Source organism: Palaemon carinicauda, chromosome 3, assembly GCF_036898095.1.
Source record: "Palaemon carinicauda isolate YSFRI2023 chromosome 3, ASM3689809v2, whole genome shotgun sequence".
In the NCBI taxonomy this organism is placed as follows: Eukaryota; Metazoa; Arthropoda; class Malacostraca; order Decapoda; family Palaemonidae; genus Palaemon; species Palaemon carinicauda.
The window spans coordinates 124,735,595-124,745,594 of NC_090727.1; the positions used below are offsets into that span (position 1 = coordinate 124,735,595).

The 10,000-nt window shown below is 35.2% G+C and overlaps 2 protein-coding genes across 3 annotated transcripts in view; both read left to right on the forward strand.

Annotated features, from left to right (window-relative positions):
• LOC137638466 (retinol dehydrogenase 11-like) overlaps positions 1 to 8,419 on the forward strand; it is a 14,487-nt gene extending 6,068 nt beyond the window's left edge. The window contains exons 4-9 of one of the 2 annotated variants that reach the window (XM_068370543.1): positions 1,396 to 1,520; positions 2,321 to 2,435; positions 4,511 to 4,705; positions 5,343 to 5,455; positions 7,372 to 7,461; positions 7,619 to 8,418. In XM_068370543.1, coding sequence (XP_068226644.1) covers positions 1,396 to 1,520; positions 2,321 to 2,435; positions 4,511 to 4,705; positions 5,343 to 5,455; positions 7,372 to 7,461; positions 7,619 to 7,732 — 752 coding nt within the window. In that variant the 3' untranslated portion in view covers positions 7,733 to 8,418. Of the gene's footprint in view, positions 1 to 1,395; positions 1,521 to 2,320; positions 2,436 to 4,510; positions 4,706 to 5,342; positions 5,456 to 7,371; positions 7,462 to 7,618 lie in introns of both variants that reach the window. The other variant, XM_068370544.1, reaches the window with a different exon arrangement.
• Positions 8,420 to 9,876: 1,457 nt separating this feature from the next.
• The window catches only part of LOC137633997 (CLIP domain-containing serine protease B4-like), a 20,385-nt gene continuing 20,261 nt past the window's right edge, over positions 9,877 to 10,000 (forward strand). Inside the window, exon 1 of the mRNA XM_068366243.1 lies at positions 9,877 to 10,000. This exon is cut by the window's right edge and continues 11 nt beyond it. The gene's annotated coding sequence lies outside the window, so the exon portion shown is untranslated.

A 10,000-nucleotide genomic window follows, 5' to 3' on the forward strand; every position in this document is an offset into this window, starting at 1 on the left:
GGAATTACCGAGATTTTTTTTTTTTCTTTGCAACTTCATCAGGAGAGTATTTGGTGTTAGTGGTAGGTATTGCTACTAGTCATCAGTATTGCTTGTAAATGTGCAAGAGCAGTTGATCTCCTATGACCATTCCTACATTGTCCAGAAATTTTTAGGCTCTTGGGCCTTCAGAGTTTTGAATAAACCAGTTGTGTCTGGTTTGGCTGACACTCTGATATTTGTTCGAAGAATTCAGGTATGACATCAGCTTTTTGTGACGGCGATGTAATCTTCTTTGATCTGCAGATAGTAAAGAACCAGGACTCTGGGCTGCATGCCATAACAGGAGGAAGGTGGATAAAGGCAAAGGTGGTAATTTTAGTGGGTGATTCATTAGTGTTGGTCATCTTGGGTACATGATCACAATCCTGGTGTGTTTCTGTAGTCCTAGTAAATGCTTGGTATATATCTTGTTTACAGGAACAAACCTCTTTTAATCATTTGAATTGAAAACATGCAGTATTAATTGCAAATGTCAGTTTCTGGAATAACCAAACATGTGGTCGTCATCGTCTTGTATTTGTTGTAAGTCGTTTCCAAGCTGTACACGGAAGGTTGTGTTTTGGTGACCAGAATATCGCTGTGAGACACTGGATAATGGTTCTCACAACTTCCGTCAAATTTTATGCCATTTTGGGAATTTTGGGAAAAGACCAAGATTTTTGTGTGACTGTAACATAGATGATTCAAGTATTTTTTTTATTGCATTGTTTACAGCAAAAGCACTATTTACAACAACAAATAGATTGCAGTTCTTCCATGACCCTAAAACGTACTCAGAGAGAAGTTTCACAATCAAGAGGCACTCTAAAACCTTATGATTTTGAGTATCACTACTCAAAATCATAAGGGGAAGCTAGTATTTGACTCAAGAACCCATACTCGAAGTGGCCGGATATGACCTTTCGTGAGACTCGACCTAAATTACCAGGTCAAAAAGATACCAAAATTACCAATATAGCAGCATGACTGTAAATAGGCTTTACTCAGAAAACTCTTTAGCCATACATTATTTAGGGCCAGTACTGATAATTTGAAGGTGTTATTCTTTCGTTACTAATTCCATTCTTGAAGCTTCAATACAGTTTCATTAATTTTCTCCTTGAATTTGTTTGTATTTGCTAATGAATTTATTTTACAAGTTATTGTTTTCTTATATTTTTTATTGTTCACGCGTACGATCATGAAATTAGAGCCAACACTGTTAATCTGGTGATTATTCAGATTTGATAAAACTGAACACTTTAATAACCAAGATATCATCTTTCTTGAGTTTCTATCTACCATTCTCATAATTTGTATAATCATAAAGCTATAGAAATCTAATTTAATTTTGGAAAATATTTCTTTCGAAAGATGACATCATTGGAACGACTGGAAATGGCCAAGTCTTCGTCAAGCAACTGGACACCTCAGACCTCGCCTCCGTCAGGAAGTTCGCCAAGGAAATTATCGACACTGAAAAGGAACTTCACATTCTGGTATGTTGCATCTGATTCTCCAAGTCAGTATGTTCTCTTGCAGCCAGGATCTGTTATGCAAAGAAAATCTTGGTGACATGAGTTTTGATTTTTTTTAAATTCTGAAATCTAATATCGCCTTAGACTGCCATTTAATACTTTTCACTGTCATCTTTGTGATTGAAAGAGTCACGAAATTCTATGCTTGTAGTCAAGTGATGCTAGTTCAAATTGCTTGATTGTTGAAATCGGCTTCTCATCTTATTGTCAGACATTAACATTCACATTTATCACAGAAGCAAACATTAACAAGCATGGGGTGGAGAGCATTTGGTAAACAAAAGGAGATTATGGAACGTTAAATGCCTCTTTCTCTAAAGAGAAAAGTATTTAATGAGATGGTCCTTTCTAAAGCCTTAGAACATAAGCTAATTACAGCTCAAAGATCTATGGAAAGAATAATGATGGAAATAACACTATGAGACAGAAAAAAGAGCTACATGGATACGAGAGCAAATAGAGTAGAGGATATTCTAACAACATGAAAGAAAAAGAAATGGACATGGGCAGGACATATAATGAGAATGACAGACAATAGATGGACATTAAGAATAACAGAATGGGTCTCTAGAGATTGTAAAAGAACCATAGGAAGGAGTATATATCAATATATCATTGCTTCATCTTAAGATTTATCGTGTGTGCCCATCATATTCTGTCGAACTTCAAGTTTTTGCTTGTTCCACACAGTTTTCATTGTTATTTTAGGACTCTGTGTTAATAGTTTACCTAATAGTTTACTTTTCATTTCACGTGAACAGGTGAATAATGCAGGAATAGCAGCTCCAACCGCGAAAACTCTAACTGCTGATGGTCTGGAAATGACAATGGCAACCAATCACTTCGGGCACTTCCTTCTGACCAACATGCTTTTAGGTCAGTGGCTATGGCTATTCAAAAAAGGGATATTTGTCGACGGGGAAAAACTTTTTCCTTGACCGTGTTGGTTTTTTTACCACCCAGTTAGAGACCCTTTGCAAAGAGAAGAATTTAGAAATCTGTTTTTACGGTGATTGGGAAATTATAACTTAAAATCCTAACCTGGGATGGAGCGCCAATACTCATGCGCTAACAGTTCAGAAAACTATAGTGATGCCTTTCGTAATCTGTCACACATCAACGGGGGGGGGGTTCTTTATTGGCTTTTCCAATGCTAATACCACCTCAGTGTTCAGGCGCTACACCTATTACAGGATATTACATCCCAATTGAGAGTGTTGAACAAGGATTCAAATAAGGGCAATAATACAAGAGTGTGAGGGTAAGAAATCTGTATGTCTTCAGATGTTAAGCTTACCAGCGAGGCTCACTTTAGAACGAGGTGTCACCAGCCTTGAATAGAATTAACGTTGGTACTTACATTTCATGTTCCTGGGCGTTGCAAAATAAATACTAGAATTTAAAGAAGACGCAATATCGCGAAGTTATTCATAAAAGAAAATTAGACGAATTAAGTTTTGATTTTTATTCTTTTATTCTTTTCTATTTATTAACGAAAGATCTTTCAGATTTACATGCTTTAACAATGCATATGCTATAGCTATAATAGCACTGAAAGTTACGTTAGAGCATGGAAAAGATTCCCATTTGAAAATAGTCTTTCCAATCCCAAACATCATTTGTTAAATGAATCTTGTGCAGGAACCGAGAAAGGAGAGAGAGTTAAATGTTTTTGGAATGTTCATAGTCAATAGTTCTAGAGACATTTGTATCACATACGCAGATCTTAGCCCCTGGTCAGCTATGTACTAAACCTTTGGGTGGCAATACTTCTAGAGACATTTGTATCACATACGCAGATCTTAGCCCATGGTCGGCTATGTACTAAACCTTTGGGTGGCAATACTTCTAGAGACATTTGTATCACATACGCAGATCTTAGCCCATGGTCGGCTATGTACTAAACCTTTGGGTGACAATACTTCTAGAGACATTTGTATCACATACGCAGATCTTAGCCCATGGTCGGCTATGTACTAAACCTTTGGGTGGCAATACTTCTAGAGACATTTGTATCACATACGCAGATCTTAGCCCATGGTCGGCTATGTACTAAACCTTTGGGTGGCAATACTTCTAGAGACATTTGTATCACATACGCAGATCTTAGCCCATGGTCGGCTATGTACTAAACCTTTGAGTGGCAATACTTCTAGAGACATTTGTATCACATACGCAGATCTTAGCCCATGGTCGGCTATGTACTAAACCTTTGGGTGGCAATACTTCTCTTCTATCGCTATAGGATACTTCATATTCAACATGAAAGAAGGGAAGAGCGTACATCTCCCCAAAGCCATACTATGACAGTCATTTCCTCGGCGACAGGTGGAAAAGCTGACGCCAACCCCAGGTGTTCAAGGCATGACGATCATGTGCTGCCACCTTAACATTCACCAAGACATTCCCCTTCTCTGCCTTTTTCTCGTGCTGCCAATTTGCTACAAAGACAAAAACTGAATTTTGCAAAGACACAGTTTATACCTGAACTGGTGACTCTAGATGAGAGAGAAGATTCGCGAGACCTTATTGTTTCTGGAGAATAAGGTGTTTGTACTTTGGCAGGCACTTCAGCAGCACAGATTAATGTAATGACATTTTTTAATCGTATGTTTATAACATAGCATTTGAGATTTAATGTTCCTTCAAGTAAAAAATCTTCAAGATAAAATAGTTTGAGAAGTGAATACTTTTATTTCCTCTGAAGCATAAATATAAATGAATCTATAAAATATAAGGCTAACTTACAAAATGGGTAAAGGCAAATGAAGAAAAATTGTAGTTCGTAAGCCAAAGTTTCATAAAAAAGAATAGGCGCAGCGAAACATATTTAAAAACTATAGGTTGCTGCCTATTATCGTCATCAGAAACATTTAGAATACCAGAAAGACGCCATATGCTATTCTCATTTTCTCCATAACAATTATTGTAACATTCGATTTTACCTGCAGATCTCCTGAAGAAAAGTGCCCCAAGCAGGGTCGTCAATATCTCCTCAGATGGTCATTACTTTTGTAGTAATTTGGTGGTTGATGACCTGAATTACGAAAAGAGACCCTATCCCAACACTTTTGCCAGTTACGGACAAAGCAAATTAGCCAATGTTCTCTTCACTGTAGAACTGGCAGAGAGGATGAAAGGAACAGGTAAGGATATTGGAATTAAAAGACAATCTCATTCCATCATATTTTCGCTGGGTGAGGTTTTAGTGTAGTCAATGCACTGTAGGCGTAACTAAGGAGTAGTTGAAGCATTCCATTGGCCTCTTGCTGCACCTCCCCTTTGGACTTCTATTTCACCCCATTTCCACAATCTTTATTTCTTCTTTCTATCGAACCTCTTTCAACTTCTGGTAAACGAGGCTACTTTGAAACTTTCTCTTAGTTGCCCCTTAGCGTTGATTGGCCTCCCCGCCCCCTATTGCCAGGTCTCATGGCCCAAAATTCACAAACTCATATATTCCATCATTTGTCTGTGTTTATTTTTGTATGAAAGAAAAACAACTCAACCAATTAACTTTATTTTGTACTTATATCTAGGTTCCTTGATGAATAGTGCCAAATGATAAGGACACATAATCTACCCTGAAATTGTAAATAAGATTGTCTATGTTTTATAATCAGTCTACAAATTTACAGCGACAGATATTCTTAAAAGAGAAGTTTAGCTTTGAACCCGTGTAATAAATCGAACATCAGTAGCCCCAAAAGAAATGTTTCAGGTAATACGGAAGGCTGGATTTATACAATCATTTTAATCCCTATTTCTATTTCTTGCCGGTAGGGGTGACGACAAACAGCCTTCATCCTGGATGCGTGAGCACTGAAATCACTCACAAGAATGGAGCCAAGATAGTCGGTTATCTGGTTGGATTTCTCTTCCAACTGATGGCAAAGGTGAGGCAAATGTTTTGCTATCATCTAAGTCAGTGGTTCCCAACCTGGGGGAAATTACCCCCTGGGGGGGAAATTTGAAGCTACCGGGGGAAATAATTACACTACCTACTAACTAAAAAAAGTATCAGGTGATAAAGCTAGCCCTGATATTGATACACTGGTGCACAAGAAGCAGCTTCAACCTTCTCACTAATTCAATTTTGAAGTAGAAGAATAAACAAAAGTCCTTTTATTTTGCTACTAGCCGCTCTCCATATACTGATAAACAAATTCTGCTACTAGCCGCTCTCCATATACTGATAAACAAATTCTGCTACTAGCCGCTCTCCATGTACTGATAAACAAATAGTTACAGAGTAAAATGGATAGAGAGCGGTTAGTAACAATTAACTGCATAGCTCTATGGCTATGCAGTTAGTTGTTACTAAACGCTCTCTATCCATTTTACTCTGTAACTATTTGTTTATTAGTATATTTGAATAATGGAAAAATAAATTAGTAAGTCGTCACAGTGTGTTTCAACTACTCTTTCCCTCATACACATGAAGGGGGAAATCTGGATGGTTGCACTGGGTGCAGGGGGGAAATGACAGGAAAAAGGTTGGGAACCACTGATCTAAGTCGTGGTTTTCAATCTGGGGTCATAATACTCCTCCATTCATCATATCCTACTTCACGCTTTATAGTCCTCAGCCATGCAGGCCTGGGTGTTCAAACTCTTCTAGTGCCTTGTGTAGCCTTTTTGAAAGTTCAGTGAACTAATCTCTCTTAGGGAGTGCGGAGAGCATGCCCAAACCATCTCTATCTACCCCTCACCATGATCTCATTCACATATGGCACTCGGGTAATCTCTCTTATAGTTTCATTTCTAATCCTGTCCTGCCATTTAACTCCCAATATTCTTCTGAGGGCTTTCTTCTAAAATCTACAAAATCTGTTGGATATCGTTTCATTGTCATACCACGAATCATGTCCATATAGTAACACCGATCTCAATAAACTGATATATAACCTGATTTTTTTAAGTAATTTCAGGCGATTTGATTTCCAGATTTTACTTAACCTAGCCATTGTCTGATTTTTTTTTTTTTCAATCTTTCATTCAACTAAAATTCTAAACATCCTAAATGATACTACCTCATTAATCCTTTCTCCTTACAATGATATTTCATCTTCAATTGCATATCCATTCTCATCATCTCTGTCTTTCTTCTATTTATCCTGTGATATTTCATGCATTCTGGTAAGCAAGCGTTGCAAATTATGTGGTGTTCCGCTAATAAGGCCAGAGTCATTAGCACACTCTAGGTCAACTAATTTCCTATTACCAATGCAGTCCAGTCCTTCTCTAACATCCCCAAGTGTTCTATGTATTACAAAATCCATGAGGAGTATAAACAACATAGGTGATGACACATTCCCTTGGAGTAATCCACTGTTCAGTGGAAATTTCTTTGATAGGATTGCACTATCATTAAAATTGCACTTACTATGCAAATTATGTGTATACATATTCACACACACACACACACACACACATATATATATATATATATATATATATATATATATACATATATATGTATGTATGTACATATATATGTATATATATATATATATATATATATATTTGTATATATATATATTTGTATATATATATATATACATATATATGTATATATATATAAATATATATATATATATATATATATATATATATATATATATATATATTTGTATATATATATATATATATATATATATATATATATATAAAGACTGAAACGGCAATTTCACAGAATACAAACACTGGACAATAACAGTATCAGAAACCTAATGGTCTTGATTTGCAAAAAGTCTCGTAGCTGTCGAAGTCATCTTCTTTTAAAAGGTATTTTGCTTCTTTTCATTTGCAGGACGAGGCGCTTGGTGCTCAAACTACAATCCACTTGGCGGTGTCAGAAGATGTGGAAAATATCTCTGGAGAATACTTTGCTGATTGCAAGGTAATATCTTTGCTTTTTTTTTCTATTGATAAATCTTTTTATTTCATCCATTGTGCTTGTAGTCAATGTGTTAAGGTTTCCTTACTGCATTACTGCTGGTTCTTTCTTATCTGCAGTTCTTGTTTATGCAATAATTTGCTTATTTATTTAATTTCAGATTGCAAAAAGATCAGAACAGGCCAAAGATCGTGGATTGGCCAAGAAACTTTGGGAGATGAGTGAAATGGCAGTAAGTCTCACTCAGGAAGACCACCATTATTCCGGGAAGTAGAAATTGCAGGGCAAGAATTGAAATATTTTCTGAAACTTTATGAATTTCTAGTTATAACAGACGAGTCCTGAAAAGTCTTCAACATTTTTTTTATGAAACTTTCATAATAAGCTTTTTGCAACATTATTTGTTTCCTTTCGAATGACCATAACAGCTGTTTGAAAAAATTTGCTGTATTATACCCTATCATATCCTGTCGACAGCGTTTTGACTGAAAATATCTTCTAAAATCAAAATGTCAAAACTATTTGTAAGTGATAGGTTCATTCTTTTATGTCTTTTTGGGTCAGTCAAAGGGATTAATGCTAAATATTAGATGTAAAAGAGATCTGTAAGATTCGTTGAATTATTTTTCTTACGATTGTTCTTATATTTACTATATCCCCAAAACTGTCTATCCACAAAGAGGTGGTTAAAACTAAGCATTGTTTTCCAAGGGATTATTTCAATCATAATTTGTGAACAAAATGTAGCCTATTATGTCTAAAGGTGATAATTTCTAAAGCTGCTATCAGTAGCTGATAATAAAGTCATTGTAAGATATACATACATACATATACCAAAGGCACTTCCCCCAATTTTGGGGGGTAGCCGACATCAACAAATGAAACAAAACAAAAAAGGGGACCTCTACTCTCTACGTTCCTCCAACCTAACTGTATATAACTGTAAAGGAAATTTTCACCCGCTATATCAACAATTATATATCCTTTGGCAAAACTGTACTTTATTCTAAATACCTATCACACATATTTCCAAAAGTGCCGCTAAAAGTCTAAGAAATATTCCTTCATATATATACGGGGACTTGTCATAAACTTACTGTATATCTCTCTTGATGGCTCAGTTGGTAGAGTCCTCGCAGACATGGTTTCCGGCCGAATAGGTAGGGGTTCGAATCTCTTCCCGGCCAGAAGCTGTTACCATCAAGTGAATTCCAAGTGGATACATATTCCCAAGATAGAATTCGGTATTAAATTCCATTCGTGGTTAATATATATATATATATATATATATATATATATATATATATATATTTATCTATACAGTATAATATATATATGTATATATATATATATACATATATATATGTATATATATATGTGTGTACACTTATATATAAATTTTCTTGTAAAAATAAGTCATGTATATATATATATATATATATATATATATATATATATATATATGTATATATATATATATATATATGTGTGTGTGTGTGTGTGTGTGTGTACACTTATATATAACTTTTCTTGTAAAAATAAGTCATATATATATATATATTATACTATATACAGGAATATATATATATATATATATATATATATATATATATATATATATATATATATACTGTATATATATATATACAGTATATATATATGTATATATATATATACAGTATATATATATATATATATATATATATATATATATATATATATATATATATATACATACAGTATATATATATACATACAGTATATATATATATATATATATATATATATATATATATATATATATATATATATAAAGAGAGAGAGAGAGAGAGAGAGAGAGAGAGAGAGAGAGAGAGAGAGAGAGAGAATAAATACTTAATTATTCTAAAAGGAAATGCATCATACTGGAAATTTTGGCAAGCCCTCCTTTATTCTGGGCAATCCCCAGAAAACACCCGCCGAGTGAATGAGGCGCATACGGGATGTGGACTACAAGTTTTCCTACTGCTTTCAAAACTTCGTTACGCTTCGCTCGTTTCCTCTTGGTTTCGTTCCTAATGTTACATTTTGGAAATGAGAGATCACGTATTTGCGAGCTGTTGATTTCTGGAACAGTGAACACCATTCTGAAGAATAGATAAATGATAGGTGTGAACAGATGAAAAGTATCGAATGGAAGGTTTCAAAATGTGTGTTCAGATGATTTCGTTCACCAGTTTCAGGTGAACAGGTGAGTCAGGATTCGGTTTCCTCTTGGTTTCGTTCCTAGTGTTACATTTTGGAAATGAGAGATCACATATTTGCGAGCTATTGATTTCTGGAACGGTGAACACCATTCTGAAGAATAGATGAATGATAGATATGAACATATGAAGAGTATCGAATGGAAGGTTCCAAAATGTGTGTTCAGATGACTTCGTTCACCAGTTTCAGGTGAACAGGTGAGTCAGGATTCGGTAACCTACGAGTAGAGTTACGTTGTGAGAACATCCTTTTCAGTGCTTCCGTGAGGAGAGGAGGTTGTGCGATCCTGTGCTTCTGG